General features: G+C 34.6%; 2 protein-coding genes across 6 annotated transcripts in view; one reads left to right on the top strand and one right to left on the bottom strand.

Annotated features, from left to right (window-relative positions):
* si:dkeyp-23e4.3 overlaps positions 1-2,333 on the top strand; it is a 146,054-nt gene extending 143,721 nt beyond the window's left edge. For all 4 annotated transcript variants that reach the window (XR_012396838.1, XR_012396837.1, XM_005161428.6 and 1 more), the window contains exon 14: positions 1,395-2,333. Coding sequence is in view for 2 of the 4 variants with exons in the window: in XM_005161428.6 (XP_005161485.2) it covers positions 1,395-1,506 (112 nt within the window). In the remaining 2 variants the exon portion in view is untranslated. The remainder of the gene's footprint in view (positions 1-1,394) is intronic.
* Positions 2,334-5,790: 3,457 nt separating this feature from the next.
* rars1 (arginyl-tRNA synthetase 1) overlaps positions 5,791-18,072 on the bottom strand; it is a 60,516-nt gene continuing 48,234 nt past the window's right edge. The window contains 2 exon segments of one of the 2 annotated variants that reach the window (NM_200048.1): positions 5,791-6,015; positions 16,446-16,693. In NM_200048.1, the coding sequence (NP_956342.1) occupies positions 5,906-6,015; positions 16,446-16,693 (358 nt within the window). In that variant the 3' untranslated portion in view covers positions 5,791-5,905. 2 annotated transcript variants of the gene reach the window in all.

Below are 18,072 nucleotides of genomic sequence, written 5' to 3'. Positions count from 1 at the left end.
TTGTTATAATAGTTGTAATATTATCAATTTATGCTAGTTTAACTATTTAATGATTTATTATGTCACACTAGCTTTCAATAGTGTTTAAGAAATGGTATTATTCAAAAGTCTTATAATGACAGGATAAAAACTATCACAAAACCGCACTGATTTGCTCCTCAGACTTCTGTAACGCCTGCCTGATGGCATGAAGCTATGGCCAGGGTGGGTTGGATGCCTTAAAATGCTATTTGCCCTAGACACACAGCGTCGTTAAAAGAGTTCCTCGATAGATGTCATTTTGACTCCAACAGACCTTTCAGCTGACTTTATGATCCTCTTAACGGTGTTCTTGTCAGATACACTGCTATTCTCATACCAAAGGGAGATGCCATTACCTCTTTTTTAGAACATTCTCTGTAAACCCTAGAGATGGTTGTGCGTGAAAATCCCAGTAGATCAGCAGTTTCTGAAATACTCAGACCAGCCGGTCTGGCTCCAACACCCATGCCACGTTCATAGTCACTTAAATCACCTTTCTTCCCCATTCTGATGCTCGGTTTGAACTGCAGCAGATCGTCTTGACCTTGTCTGCCTGCCTAAATGCATTGAGTTGCTGCCATGTGATTGGCTGATAAGAAATTTGTGTTAAAACCAGTCGGACAGGTGTAAATAATAAAGTGGCCAGTGTATATATTAGTAAAATATACATACAGTTGAAGTCAGAATTGTTAGTCAACCCTGAATTATTAGCCCCCTTGTTTTTTTTGTTCCCTAATTTCTGTTTGATGGAGAGTAGACTTTTTAAACACATTTCGAAACATAATAGTTTTAATAACTCATTTCTAATAACTGATTTAATTTGTCTTTGCCATGATGACAGTAAATAATATTTGACTAAATATTTTTCAAGACACTTCTATACAGCTTAAAGTGATACTTAAAGCCTTAACTAGGTTAATTAGGTTAACTAGGCAGGTTAGTTTCATTAGGCAAGTTATTGTATAACGATGGTTTGTTTTGTAGACTCTCGAAAATATATATATAGCTTAAAGGGGCTAATGATAATGACCTAAAAATGGATTTTAAAAAATTAAAAACTGCTTTTACATTGCCGTAATAAAACAAATAAGACTTTCTCCAGAAGAAAAAAACATTATTAGGCATACTGTGATAATTTCCTTGCTCTGTTAAACATCATTTGAGAAATTTTTCGAAAAGAAAAAAAAAAAATCAAAGGGGGGCTAATAATTCTGACTTCAACTGTATATTAGATGGCTGGGGGTTAATTATATTATTAACAACTTTTCATTTTGGAGCCAACTATTCTTTGAGGGATTCTGCTTATTGTATGATGCAGTATACAGTAAACATGAATACTAAAGTTTTACTATTTTTTATTTTCTTTCAATCAGAGGCCGAACTCCAGAATGGCATCATAAAGTAGAAGGACATCTGGTTTCATCAGTGCTGATGGCAATAAGAGACTCTTTTAGACACAAAACAAAAGACACCAAAGCACAGTGAAGACTCCAAAGAGAAACAGAATACAACCTGGACAACTTTTAAAAATCCCCAAACATCACCTCAAACAAAAAAAATGAGAAAAATGAGTGCTCAAACTCCAAAAATCTGAGACCATGAAGCAAAGTTCAAGTACCTCAGAGTTATACGGGACTATTTTAATGCAAGGACCATTCAGCCTGAAAGAAAAGGGAACAACAACAGGGTGATGAGGTGCTTCAGGAGAGCCACCGCACATGGTGTTATCAAGACTGACAAGGGAGAGTGTCAGAGTAATGAAATGTCTCATCCTATTTACAGGACTATCCAATGAGCCAATGCGTCGCAGTGCTCGACTCCCAAACTCTCCACTGTTTTTAAGCATTAAAGGATGGACTGGGTGACACGGTTTGGAAATATACATCTTTGAAAACTTGTCTGCTCCATGATTGTTGCCTACTTCATGGCAAGCCTGCTTCAGCTGTTGAATAACACGAGGACAGATTAGCCCTGTTGTGTGCAGTCGATGTGACATTGATTCAAGCCGCCACGTTTGCTTTTATTTATTCAAGAGTGTGAAAAAGACTGTTTTGAAGGATATGAGACCTGGCACCTGCAAAGCTTTACTGTGTCAGGCTCCAACGCTACCACTGTATTATACTTCCTTTGCATTTCACTGGTATAGAGTCTGTATTATTAAACTGTGACGATACGCATTGGTTTTCGTAATCAAAATATCATAACTATGAAAAATCAACTTCATTATAGCAAGTTCTAATATAAATTATATTTGTATGTTTTGTTAATATGTTACAGATTTTATTTAAATAAAAAGAAATATCGTGAAAAGGTACACCTGGTCTTGGCATGCCATGTTTTATTTATTATTTTCATATTTGTGAGGATTCATTGATGTATACTTTAATATTAGGTCGAAATACAACTATTCAAAAACCTGGAATCTGAGAGTTTGGCTTTGCACATCACTAAACATAAAATAAGTTTTGATATATTTACGATTGGAAATTTAGAAAATATCTTCATGGAATACCATTTTTACTTAAAGGGTACCTATTTTTTAAGCTGTAAGATAAGCCTTTGGTGTCTCCAGAATGTGTTTATAAAGTTTCAGCTCAAAATATCAATCAGATCATTTATTGTAGCCTCCAGAATCTGCCTATGTTGCTGCCTGTGGCTTTAAATGCAAATGAGCCGCTTCTCTTCGCCTACTGTTCCCACGTGCGTGTCAGCGTCTCATCATGCCTTACATCAGATAAACAGCAGTCAGTGACAGAGACAGACTCAGATGAAGCTGAAATACAGCTCATTATCAAAAATATCAAGTGAGTATTTGATGTATTTCTGGTGGAGTTTATTCAAGCCTTTCTGAAATGATGAGTCTCACACATATGCCGTTTGCAGTACACACCATACGGCTGTGGTGATTATAGCAGTTAAGAATTACATATAAATTTTACTGTCTTTATTACAAACATACTCTGTTTTAAAAACATTTTAAACTTATAAAAAAATCACAGAGTTGGAACAGATGTTTTAATCCCAGTTTATTTGCAAACAAAATGTTCTGTGTGCATACTTGTTATTATAGAAACATGGCACCTGTCAATCAATATGGTGGGCGGAGAAAACCACACTCCTATGTCACATTGCAGTGGGCCTCACCAGATTTTTACACTATTTTTAAGAAGTCTTCAATGATAAAATATATAAATGGAAAATAGTCTTTTATTCAATTAAAGGAAAAAAAAAATCAATGCAAAATGATTTATGTGCTTTTTTCGAATCATCTTGTAATGAATGTTATTTTACTTCTGTTTTTATTAATTATTTGCAGTAAAGGACATGCAAACACTGCAAAATATTTTGCCGATATAAGAACGGAATTTTTTTTTATATAATTGTATATATTAACAAAAAAAATCTTGCCAGGATTTAGTCTCAGGAGATCTTGTAGCCCGAGATCTCTTCACACCCCTATTATTGAAGTCAGAATTATTAGCCCCATTTTTTTAATCTTTTTTATTTTTCCTAAATGATGTTTAATAGAGCAAGGACATTCTTACAGTATGTCTGATAATTATTTATATAAATATGATAAATATTTTTTTCTTCTGGGAAAAAGTCTTATTTGTTTTATTTCGGCTAGAATAAAAGCAGTTTTTTTATTTTTTAAACACCATTTTAGGGACAAAATTATTAGCTTCTTTAAGCTATATATTTTTTCCGATAGTCTACAGAACAAACCATTGTTATAAAATAACTTGCCTAATTACCCTAACCTGCCTAGTTAACCTAATTAACCTAGTTAAGCCTTTAAATGTCACTTTAACCTGTATAGAAGTGTCTTGAAAAAAATCTAGTCAAATATTATTTACTGTCATCATAGCAAAGATAAAAGAAATCAATTATTAGTAATGAGTTATTAAAACTATTATGTTTAAAAATGTGTTGACAAAAATATTCTCTCTGTTAAACAGAAATTGGGGGAAATAACAGGGGGGCTAATAATTCTGACTTTTTATTGATTTTTTTATTGAACTACAACCACCTCCAGAGATGCGAAACAAGTAACATTTATTGTGGCTTCACTGGAAACCACAGCTTTGTGCCATGGGTTGAAAAGTCCTTAGAAGGAAACTAATGGACTCACCACGACTTAACCAAGTAATTAAATGTCCACATCTTTAATTTTGATCTCCAAGCTGAAATAATGGAGAAAACCCCTGTTACAGAACGTCCAGTGAGTAAATAACCATTGACCCCAGTGAGTGAATGAAATGATTCCTCTTAATCTTCATACAGATTATCAGGGCCGGTCGCTGCATTTATCGCCTCCAATTAATTTCATCCTGAAGGCAGGAGGCAAAACAAACACTGAACTCTATTAAAAACCTTAAATTAAATAAGTTCCTATCGCAAGGAGTGAAAAAGACATGCATTGGGAAATAGATTTATAGCATGGGAAGTCAATGGACAACATAATGTATGCAGATTATGGGATTTAAAGGGGACCTATTATGGAAAAATCACATTTAGAAGGGGTTTCACACAGCTAAGCACAGTTATTCTGCAAAATTAATGTTAAAATGAGCAGCGTTCAACTGACAGGTCCATTTGCGATAACACCCTTCCAATGGATATAGGATAAAATAAAATGGCCAAGCATCCAGCCCCAAATATACAACCATCTCCTTGAAACTCCAAGTGATTTTACAAGAGAGAAGTTAAAGGCCTACAAGTTTTTGTATGCCAACAATTTAGTTCTGTGTGGTCATGTGCAAGAAATAATGTTCCATGATCACCAGATTCAAAACTATGTAGTGCTAAAAAACGAGGTTCCGCCTAGCCAAAGACAAGGAAAGAAGGCAGAACTGTACAAGGCATGGATGATCATCGACAAGCAAAACAACTGCATTCTGACAGCGAACTGCACCTGGACGGCAGGATTTGTGAACGTACATTTTTAAATTTCATTCTAAGCATTCAGTGTCCGGAGTTATATTCACCATATTTAACTGTTGTGCTGTAATCATTGCTGCAATCAAAAACGAGTAATGTGTATGATTCAGCATAGCGTGGACTTACCTAATATAAAATGAGATCTGCAGAGTCGAGCATTTTTAATTAGGTCCTCACTCCATTCAGCTCTTCTGATGACTGTTAACCAAAGACGTCTGCGGTTGGCATTAAAAGCAGTGTGGTGTACGGTAAAATGTAAATTTTCTATTTTGAATTTCTTTTTTGAATTTCTATTGCAACCGGTCTTTTTTTGCAACCGGTATGCACAGTTAAGCCCGTGTGACGTAGGTTGGTAATTCCCCTATAGGTGAATTGAGTAAGCTAAACTGTCAGTAGACTATGTGTGTGAATGAGAATCCATGGACGCTTCCCAGTGATCGGTTGCAGCTGGAATTGCATCAGCTGTGTAAAACGTGCTGAATAAGTGGGCGGTTCATTCCACTGTGGTGACCCGTGATTAATAAAGGGATTAAAACGAAAATGAATAAACGAATTAATGAATGAAAATCCAAAACTATTCTGACCTTGTCACATACACACTTTAAGGACAGCAGAGACTTATTTTGTACAAAAAGTGGTATAAAAAAAACAAAACAAATAAAGCTGTTGTTGAGGTAAAAAAATGAAGCGACCTAATTCTTATCGCCTGGCTAGAGCTCAGACTTGTTATAGAGATGGAAAGGGCAGAAGATTGACTTTTACCGTTTTTCAGGGTCCGGAAGGTTAATATGACATTTACGTGAAGAGAAATGACCAGGAAGTCAAAGCTTTTGTTACGGTCAGCCGTATGACTTTTATTTGGTATACCTTAAGAATCCGCAGGAACATTGATGGGTTTTGTGAAAAAAGGTCTCTTGTTTAGAGAAGGAAGGCGCTGACCCGTTTACATCCTCTGAACTGGATTGATACCCAGAATGTCAAAACCTTTGGCCATCACCGCAGCGGTGGCTTCACAGAGGAGCATCCGCCACATGTTGACTTTGACCACTTCCCCTGAGAACAACGAAACAGAGAGGCCATTAGTCAAACAGGCTATTTTCTAGGAGGCAGCTTGATTTCAATCAAACCAAGGACATTCTGCCACATCATTAAAGGTTATTTAAGAAAATCAATCAATCTTAAAAAACTTCAAATATTCCAAACATTCTGAAAGTACCTTTTCTTGAACAAAACTTGTTTTGTTTTAAAAAGGCCTATTTTCCACTTTTAATGGTTTCAATGAAAATGAAAAAAGATTTTATACATTTAATATATTTAAATAAATGGTTAATGGATTTGAACAGTGCTCAGCATACATATTTAAATTTAAATATTTTAATCCATTTCTCTGTAAACATAATAGGCTGTTTCTCAATATGCGTTCTTGTCTGTACTTGCGTTCTTATGTCCTCGTGAAACGTCATTAACCATCGCCAAAGTACTGTTCCAATTCAAAGTTCACATCATTCCAGGTACACATGAAATTCCCGGATGTGTATTTGCTCTGGCCTTTGGCCAAGGATGCATCGAGAGGTGACTTTGTGCGAACTTGCGAAGCTCAGGTATCCCAGAATGCATTGCAGCATAACCAGCAAGCTCTAATGGCGGAGGAGGAAACCCACACGGTTTTAAAACTGCTCCTGTACTGTGTCACAAAATAAAGTTTTAACAGTTTTTCAGGCAAGAATGTAGTTGTTTTAAACTCGAATCGGCAGTTTATTCACTAAGATAGCACTTCTTTAACGATGTGGCTCAGCTTATGCGGACTCCGACTCCCAGCGGGAGCTCCGTCATCAGCTCCCCCGCTAGAGCAGCTTTACTTCGGCCAGGCCATCTCGGACGTACCGCTGGATCTCATCTCTCCATTGTAGTTAAAACAGGATATTTAATACATCTTGGGAATATCTAACGGACAGTTTTTGGCCTTATAAATCTATTATTTGTTCTCAGGTGTATTATTTTGGCAGTGTTATTCTGTTACCTTTTATAATTGTCTTTAATTATGTTACCGTGTTGTACGCTGTTTGTCTTTGTTTACCAAATTGCTTGACGTAATCTTTATTTCTTATCGTGTATGTCTTTATTTCTTATTGTGTGTATGAATACCATTGTAGTTTAATAAATCTGATAATTAAAGACACGTGTATAATAACTCATTTTAATTCACATTTATATGAATATATGTGTACATTTTCTTAAATCAAAAATGTCGATTTATAATATTAATATAATATTAATTAAATCATTTTATTGTTAATGTACAGTGAAACTGATGAATCCATGGTGAGGTAAGTCACGTTATAAAGTACACTGCTGTTTCATTTGAAGAAGTACCCAACTTGTGTCTTCGCGTCCTCGGGAGTTCGTTCTTCCAAGTCTGAACTTGGCAGGTCTGAACTTCCAAGGACGCAAGTCCGAACTTTGCGTACTTGGTATTGAGAAACAGCCATAGGCAAAAACCATATAATACACAAGACATGTCACCCGTATACTTTTGAATAGGGAAAAGTGTAACTGTCAATATGGCAAATTTAGCCCGGCCTTCTAGTACAGAATCCAATCAGTGATCGCTATATGGTAAATAAAGCCCACCTTCTAGTACAGTAGCCAATCAGCGATTGCTATGGAATGGCAATTCTCCAGGGGAGGGTTCACACAAGGTGTGAGTTTCTGCAGATTTTGTGTGATCCGAACATTTAGAAATGAAACTAAATAGACAGTTGTTGTTTAATTTTATTGGTCATTCATAACATGAGATGTAATCGTAAGCTTGGCCATTAGTTTTGGAGAATGTGTTACCCCCCATTCAGACAGAATGCCCGAGCATACTGCCTGAGAGACGTTTCAAAATTGGCCACTGAGTGAAATGACTTGCCTCAAAGGGACTTTGATATAAGTTATATATTTTGGTGCATATATTTTCAAAATAACTTCTTTCGTCTTTAACAAAAATAAAACTCATGAATGAAAATAAAATTTGCAAAGTGTAATTCAGCTTTGTGTGAACTTTCCCTTTACAAATTTTTTATTTATTTTTTTTTTTTTACTAAAATCGGTCATGAAAACAAATTATCAAAGCCAATGCATAAATAATAATATTTAAAACAACAATCATAAAAAAGGTCACTGGGTCGAGTCACAGCAGGGTCAGTTGACATTTTCGTGTGGAGTTTGCATGTTCTGCCCGTGTTGGTGTGGGTTTCCTCTGGGTGCTCCGGTTTTTCCCACAAGTCCAAAGACATGCGCTCTAGGTGAATAAATAAACTAAACTGTCCGTAGTGTATGTGTGTAAGTGTATGGATGTTTCCCAGTACTGGGTTGCAGCTGAAAGGGCATCCACTGCTTAAAACATATGCTAGAAAAGTTGGCAGTTCATTCAGCTGTGACGACCCCAGAATAATAAAGGGACTAAGCCAAAGAAAAAATTATGAAAGAATGAACAGCCTTTTAAGATGGTTTCTCTGATATACTTTTGTTTTCCCTATAGTTTAATATGAGATGCACAAGTAACCTATAAGGCAGTGTTAGGTAACTTTGAAAAAAAGTCATTATTATTTTTGCATTTATTGCCATTAGTGGCGCAGAAATTACCTTTAATTCTATGAGCTTTTAAATCACTCGTAAAACAAGAAAATTATTTAGTCCCATAGGCAGCAAAGCCTTTTTGAAACTCTCCAGCACAGCTCACTTCCATTAGTCTATATTAAAAGACTAAATGAGCTGTACCATTTAAGAGACAGTAGCTTCATCAGTGCTCAAGTAACTAGACTTTAATGGGTAATCCAATGGCAAGGGGATAAAATACATATACTTTTAATTTGATATTATCCTAGATTCAATTTCCCTGTTTGTTAAAATATTGCAACTGTGAAAAACAAATGTTATTAAATTAAAGTTATTAACATCTTTCATTACAGTAAAAGTTTGACAGAGAGATGAAAGTAAATACATTTCTGGAACAACTATCATCCTGAATGTATTTAATTAACCATTAAAACCTCATAACCATTAAAGACTTTGGGCACAGAGTATGTTTTTCTTTCTTAATATGGGAGAAAGTCTGGGCCAGCTTTACTTATATTTAGTTATCACTGTCAATGAAAGGGTGGCATACACTAGAGGTCAAAAGTCTAGGATGTTTTTAAACTAAGCCTATTTTGCTCACCAAGGCTGTGTTTGTTTGCTCAAAAATATAATACAACTGGTTCAATAATTACATTTGTATTATTATTTTATTATTATTACAAAATAAAATACCTGTTTGACTATAGTTTACAAATTACATTTATTTCTGCAATTCAAAGTTAAATTTTCAGCATTAGACTCGGCATGTTTTTCTCTCCAATGCGCTACTTTTCTATTGTTTTTCAATGTCAACATGCAATTGACAAACATGTTTTACCATTATGCTCACTTCATTAATCTTTTAGACGCAGTGTCAAGTTGACAAATCTTACATTTTCACATGCAGCACAGCTCATCACTGTCAGGTCCAAAAGCAGTGGACCAATTAGAAAAGTTCTGAAGCATGGCAAGCCTCTGTTCATATTAGAAAGTTGGCATGACAACTGTTTTATTTACCGTTAAATCATGGCGAGAGAAGCTCTCATTGTGGCTGTCAAGATATGCTGAGTTATACTGTATAATGTATCTTTAAGTGCTTATCATAACATTCATTCATTTTCCTTTTGCCGTAGTTCCTTTATTAATCCGGGGACACCGCAGCGGAATGAACCGTCAACGCCTCTCCCAGCATGCCAAACCTGCTAATAGTGTCAAGCAATATCTAATGGCCCATTTCCACAGAGTGGTACAGTACGATATGGAACGGTCACTTTTATTAGGCTTGCGTTTCCACTGCCAAAAGGGTACCATTTTGGTGGACATGGTGTACGACAGAATGTTTCAGACGATGTCATTTTTACTTGAGGAAATTTCACTGTAAAGTCATACAGGTCAATCACATATCATATGACAAGCACTTCTCATAAAACAGATGCCTTATATACATAAATACTTGTGTTTAAATGTTCGTTATTAACGTGTTTTGGCGCAGATCTGAGCGCGATTGCTGGATTCACATATGCCAAACGAACCGTGCTAACTGGGCAAACGAGAAAGGTTCCGAAACAAAAGTCTAGGTTTGAAAGCACCCTAAGTATCACTGACACTGCTGGTTCGGTTTCTATTTTGATCAATTACTTTTGGTACTATCATTCATAAAGATTGTATATTTTTCCATATACATATTTTTCCATGCTGCAATATTTTTTTCTGCTTCATAATTTGGTGTGTTGCTTGTTTGTTGAAAAGTTCAAAACCACAAAATATATTAGAATTTAGCCAAATTAAAAATAAGTCAATGTTTTTACTTTGACTCAAACAGTTCAATGCATCTTTGATGAGGAAACAGTGATTACAATTTAAATGGTACTGAACCACAGTTTCCACAAAAGTAAAATGCAGCCCAAACGTTTTTTAACACTGATATTAATATATATATATATATATATATATATATATATATATATATATATATATATATATATATATATATATATATATATATATATATTTTTTTTTTTTTTTTTTTAAGCAGCAAATCCTTATATTAGAGTTTCTAAAGGATAATGTGACGGTGAAGAATGGAGTAATGATGCTAAAATTCAGCTTTAAATCACAGAAATACATTTATTTATTTTTTTTTAAAACTACATTCACATTGTAAAACAGATCCGATTACTCAAAACCTTTGTGACAACACACTGACTCAAACTATTTTTTAAATGAGATGAAACACAGTTAAGGAACAGCCTGCTTTTCTTTGGAGATAGGCTCATTTTATAAGTCGCCTAGAGTTAAACAGTTAAGTTTCACCAATCTTTAATGCATTCAGCCCATTTCTAGGTCTGGTGAGATCAGATTAGACCATTTGAATCTCGCTTAAAAATTTCAATAAATTTCCTATTTAATGCATGACACTCTGTAGTAAGACTGACGGAAAATGACAAATTGCAAATTTCTAAGCCAATATGACTAGGAGCTAATTATGGTCTAATCTGATTCAATTATTTATGCCGAGCTAAGCTTATAGTTATCCTGCTAGACCTAGAGATCTAAAAAAAAGATTTTAAAAAAATGGTAAAACTTAATTTTTTTTTTTTTTTTTTTGGAATGTTCATCGTTTTAAGAGTGTAACAGAAGAGTATGCAAGCTTTGGGTCATACTACCTCACTAACAGACTATTATGTTGGTTAGTTACATGCCCTGTGAATCATCTTACACATCATCACATTTCTTTCATATTAATTTCCTTTTATATTAGATTTGCTGCCGCATGTTAATCTGCCATTTGTGGATCTTTCATGCAGAGAAATCTCCATAATCTGCATAACTGTGCATAATTTGCATAATTATGCATTGAGAAGTTAATGGCCAAAAACATCTTTATGAAAGTTCACATTGTTGTTGCAGATTAAATATAATGCAGTTAAAGAACATAAATGTATATGTGTGTGTGTGTGTGTGTGTGTGTGTGTGTGTGTATATGTATATATACATATACACACAGTTGAAGTCGGAATTATTAGCCCCCCTCAATTATTAGACCGCTTGTTTATTTTTTCCCCGATTTCTGTTTAACAGAAAGAAGATTTTTTTCAACATATTCCTAATCATAATAGTTTCATAATAATAATAATAATAATAATAATAATAATAATAATAATAATTATTATATAATAATATATAATATATAATAATAATAACTCATCTCTAATAACCGATTTATTTTATCTTTGTCATGATGACTGTAAATAATATTTGACTCGATATTTTTCAAGACACTTCTACACAGCTTAAAGTGACATTTAAAGGCTTAACTAGGTTATTTAGGTTAACTAGGCAGGTTAGGGTAATTAGGCAAGTTATTGTATAATGACGGTTTGTTCTGTAGACTATCAAAAAAAAAAAAGAAATAGGAGCTAATAATTTTGTCCCTAAAATGGTGTTAAAAAAATTAAAAACTGCTTTTATTCTAGCCGAAATAAAACAAATAAGACTTTCTCCAGAAGAAAAAATATTATCAGACATACTGTGAAAATGTCCTTGCTCCGTTAAACATCATTTGGGAAATATTTAAAAAAGAAGAAAAAAATTCGAACGGGGCTAATAATTCTGACTTAAACTATATATATATATATATATATATATATATATATATATATATATATATATATATATATATATATATATGTATGTATGTATGTATGTATGTATGTATGTATGTATATATATATCTATATACAGTTGAAGTCAGAATTATTAGCCCCGTTAAATTATTAGACCGCTTGTTTATTTTTTCCCCAATTTCTGTTTAAGGGAGAGAAGATTTTTTCAACACATTTCTAAACATAATAATTTTAATAACTCATTTCTAACAACTGATTTATTTTATCTTTGCCGTGATGACTGTAAATAATATTTTAAATGATATTTTTAAGACACTTCTACACAGCTTAAAGTGACATTTAAAGGCTTAACTAGGTTAATTAAGTTAACTAGGCAGGTTAGGGGAATTAGGCAAGTTATTGTATAACAGTGGTTTGTTTTGTAGACTATCAAGAAAAAATATAGCTTAAAGAGGCTAATAATTTTGTCCCTAAAATGGTTCATAAAAAATTAAAAACTGCTTTTATCCTAGCTGAAATAAAACAAATCAGACTTTCTCCAGAAGAAAAAATATTATCAGACATAATGTAAAAATGTCCTTGCTCTGTTGAACACCATTTGGAAAATATTTAAAAAAGAAGAAAAAAAAATCGAAGGGGGCTAATAATTCTGACTTCAACTGTGTATATATATATATATATATATATATATATATATATATATATATATATATATATATATATATATATATATATATATGTATATATATGTATATATATATATACACACACATGTGTGCCTCGCTTACACATTGCATATACATACAGGGTGTACAGCAATACACAAATATCTTTACAAATGAAAAAGAATTAAAGAATTAAAATATTATAAAAATTTTTTTTTTTCTAGCCTACATAAATATGAATTTATATATTTTTATTAGTAGTAGCATTATTTATTATATGCATTTTTATATTTGTTTTAATAAAAACAAGCTTAGATTTGCCCACCTGTCAGGTTTAGACCGTATGGGGCACAGCATGTGCATTTGGAAATAACTATTTTTCGACCTCACTTTGTTTTTTATTGTTCATTTATTTGTTGTCTGGAAATTAAAACTGAATTTAGAAATATTTTTGAAATCAACTAAATTAATTATGTATAGGCTAATGGATGTCTGTGCGTACAACAGGTTTCCCTATCCACGAGAGTGAACGTAAAGAATGAGGACCCTAATCTCTAATTCTTGTGCTGTACTTGCTCTGTTTAACTGTTTTCTCGCTAATGAAGCGTTCAGTTTTTCCACTTACAAAGTTTGCAATGTAAATAGCAAATGCGCTATGGGAATGGAAGATGAAACTGATTGGTTTATTCCCATAACTCACCTATAACTCATTAAGAGAATAAGCTTAACCCTGTTAGACGATGCGCCGCGGCGCAAAGCAGATTCTTCCGTCCTTAAAATGGCAAAAGTGGATTCGGACACACCCTTAATGCTTTTGCGTCCTGCGCTTTGGACTTTGTGCAAGGATCGTCAAACTAGAGCCCTTACTTCTACTCAGTCATTTTAAGTTCACCTTAATTGAACAGATCTTTAAGTTCATGTAACTCGTTTCTATTAAGTGCAATTAACTTTTTTTTTAAACATTTGAGTGAAATAAACTCATTTAAATTATTTATTTCCGGTTGTAATAAGTAAACAATTGCTGAAAATTGTAATAATATTTTACAATTTTTACGTTATTATTGCATTTTGATCAAATGATTGCAGAATTGTTAGCAGAACAGGCTTCTTTAAAAAAAATAAAATTGAGTCTCATTCACGATACATGTACGCACCATTTGGTCTCACCTTGTGTTTAGAAGCACACTTGGTACTGTTTAAAGATATTGCGACCAAGTGTGCCGCAAGCCTACGTTTGAGTGAAGGTTTCGGCCGTTAGATCACCCCCTGGGGGCTGGCTGCAGTACAAGTCATAAAGCCCGCCTCCTCCGTGTTAATGAAGGAGACTTGAGCCCAAATTAAAAAAAAATATTACACTTGCAATAAAATGTCCCGAAAGATAGTTCTGGTCGATTAAGGCACTGGTTATTGTGCTGAAATAGGTGCAGATCTTCATTTTTGTAAACAGTTTGTTTTTAGCAGTAATTTAATGCTGGGCGTGTCATCGTGATTGACAGCTGTGATTGACAGTTTCTCAAAGCGCGGCGTCTGAGCTTCGGCAGGAGACTGAAGTAGACTGAAATGTTATTATTCGATTTCTGTGTTATTTTACCATGACAAAATGAGTTCAGCAGTAAACTATAGTTTCTGACATACATGATCCTGGTGGAACACTGTTTATTCGCTAAGTTCAGGGCTTTTTTCGGGCTTTATTAGTTTGCTGATACACGCCTAGCCACCCAGATAGCAAAACACAGTTCCGGCTAGATTCTCGCCTGCCGGAGACTTATCTCTTAGAGCTCAGACTGACTAATGTTACCTCTGCTGGACCTACTCCGGATGCCTGGACTCACTACCCAATTCCAGCCCGAGTCAATCGAGCCAGATGCGGCGGCCGAGCGAGCAGGCGCTTTCGCATGCGAGCCGGAATCAGCCCGCGACGCCGCGAGTAAGTTATGTGTTGCGGCCTGGAGCTGGCGCGATTGAATATATAAAACCCTCATATTTGTTAACGTTATTACATCCATTTGTGTTGATATGACAGCAAACGCATGCTGAGAAGTTCGGGGGGCGTAGTTGATTTTACATAAAGCGTTTGATTGGAAGCTCGACTCTGCTCATTTTCGCGGCTCCTCCTCTGGCTCCATCAGACAATCCTTCTGCGCATGTCTGGCTCCAATTTCAGCAGTCTTTTGCGACAGTTTGTGCCCGTCAAGCAGGCGTTTTGCCCTCAAGGCGTTCAATGGTAAAAAGGGCTGTCGCGTCGTCCATATTTTTTACAGTCATTGATTGCGACACATGCTCTGAGATTGGCTTTTCAGTCACTTTAGATTCTCCAGAAAAGTTCTTATTGATTTTATGCAAGTGTTTTTTAAATAAAATTTTTTTCTTCTGGCTTCCACATTCAACAGCAAACCTGACATTCATTATCGGTAAAGTTCTTTTTTTTGGCCTTTTGTTTCATTGCCATATTTGTCTTTCTCTGGAAATAAAATTACTAACCAAATGCACATAGGCGCTCATTTAGAAGACTCTAAATTCACTAACAAAAGAAAGAATTTAACGCTTCATTTGAAAAATTCAGTTTTTAATTTTATTATTAAATATTTTTTATCTATAATTCCCTGACTTTTACTAAATATGTGTTTATTTCCTTCAAACATTGATATTTTATTAAAATTACAAAACACACAAGTTACGACTATTTCTACTAAGATCTACCAAATCAGTTGTCTGATACTTTTCCCCGTGACTTGTAATATGCGTGCCTCTGTTGCCTAGCAACTGCCTGCTAGTAAAAACGTTACTTTCTCTTACCAAAAACATAACTTTACTTTAGATATGTCTTTTAAAACAGCATATTCCACACTGTGAAAAAGCCTTCTCCCTTGGCTGAGAAAGTGGAAAGTGTCGTGGACATTCACAGAGGTTTAACGTAGACTAACTATACATTTATGGGCAGCATTACCAAAAAGATCGTATTTTTAGGGTGATGAATTAAATAAATATAATGACAGAAATTTAAAGATTAATTTTAATATCTCATTAGAAGCTTTGGATTGAAATATGATGTCAATATGTCATCTTATATGAGAACGGTTAGAATGACCAATATGGTAATTCTAGTAGTTATAGAATTTTGGGTAACACTTTATTTTGATAGTCAATTTGAGTATTAGTAGACTGTCTGCTTAATTTCTCTTGCTACTGTTGCTAAACAGACATTTAACTGACTATAAGAACCTTTGCAAGTACATGTCAACTTACACTAACCCTAATTCTAACCCCAATTTTAACCCCAACCTAACAGTTTACTTACAATCTAATGAGAATTAGTTGACATGTAGTTGCAATGTAACAAACAGACCATTAAAGTAAAGTGTGATCGAATTCTGGTAGTTCCAGTGTTAAAAACTAGCTAATGTGTTTATGCAGATGTTGTGATTTACCGAAAAGTTTTTGTAAGAAGCTCAAATGTGCATATAAAAACCAAAATTATGCATTTATTAGTGAATGAGACACATTGTCCTGAATCTTTTGAGTGGTAATGTATATCCAGCTCACAGTAAACACTAATAACTTCAGGATCGTGCTCCGTGTAGAAACCCACCTGTCTGCCGGTCCTTCTCCACGCAGTAACAGCTGTCGTAGAACTCAGTGAAGGTGGTGGCCAGCTCATACAGGTAGTCGCACAGCGTGTGGAGCAGCAGGTCGTCTGTTATCTTCTGCAGAATCTCAGGGAAGCGCAGGATGCATTTACCCAGTTTCCACTCCTTCTCGTGGTCCAGTATTACATCTGTGGTCTCGGCAGCCTTGCGAAGAGCAGCTTCCTGGATGTTCGCCAGTCTAGCTATAGACCTGGAGACAAACAGAAGTGTGTGTGTTATTGGAGATATTAGGAATCTCATTTCTGCATTTTCAAGTTGTGGAATTTAAGAAAACAAATTGAGCTAAGAGCCATTGACAACAAACCAGTATTATTCTAGTTTATAGTTCATAAGCTTTAAATCTTGTAATTATGAATTAAATGTTTTTCTATCTTATTAAAATTAGATTTCAAGTAAACATTTCAATTCATTTAGTTTTTCCCCAGAGTTATTAAAGGTACTCTATGTAAGTTTTTGACTCTTCTAAAGCATAAAAATACCATAATGAGCTTGCAGATATTTAAGAAACATGCCAAGTGAACATTCTTGTTTATCAGAACTACAATGCTGAAGTCAAGTTATTCTGCTTTGAAAATAAGCATGTCCATGCCGGAACGCTGTCTGTTTTGGTTCTTTTAAGCCTCCCACTCCTTGCTCAGCCATTTATATTTCAGCACCTCGAGTTGCCTTGTTGGAAAACCACATATTTAATTAAATCATTTAGAAAAGCTCTCAAAGCATGCACCCATGACCGAAATGCGATCTCCGGTGGACAGTAACAGACTCCGAAATGAGATTCAGATTTAGAGATCCACATGAGGTTATTAATTAGTAAATATTTTAAACATTATGAACATAAACATTACGTGAGCAGGCTACACTGTAACACTGTGTCCTAACAACACGCTTTATATGTGATGAGATTTGCAGTGATAAGCAGTTTAGCTTTTTGCACCAGACAAAACACAACAGAAATTCAAATACAGCCACTCAGAATCATAGAATATGCACTCACTCACAGGGCTGATAGTGGAAAAAATTCCTGAGCCTGAACTTTTTTTCCTTGCCCCTGAGGTGAGTAGGGGTGGGGGTACTATGTATGCAACGCACTTTTAACACATAACTCGTGGGCCCCTGGGCCCAAATATATTAACAGCCTATGTGTAACCCTAATCATCATTATTGTCAAGTGGCTCTTTTTAGACACATGCCAGTAATGTCAGTGACACATGCCAGTGTCAGTGATCTTGTGACATGTGCCAGTAGGTGTCAGTATAAGCACGTTATAAGCACCTTAATCTTATAAGTCTCTTTGCTTTAATATTTAAAAATCATTAGGCAAATGACACCTATTATCTTACATGCATATATGTTATGAGTTTTCAACATGCATTTTATTATAACTTTTTAAAGGATATTTTTTAAAATACCTTAAAATGAAAATAAGTTAAATAATAAAATAAATGAATGAATTAAAAACATAGAGAAGTCCATATTGTAGGGAACAAAGGAACTGCCAGGATGCAATAATATACAGTACAACAGATAAGTGTAACCCCTCCCATACATAAGCATGCCACAATAAAGTTG

Source organism: Danio rerio, chromosome 21 (assembly GCF_049306965.1).
Source record: "Danio rerio strain Tuebingen ecotype United States chromosome 21, GRCz12tu, whole genome shotgun sequence".
NCBI lineage: Eukaryota > Metazoa > Chordata > Actinopteri > Cypriniformes > Danionidae > Danio > Danio rerio.
Note: the sequence above shows the minus strand (reverse complement) of the source record. Positions and strands in the feature narration are given on the sequence as shown.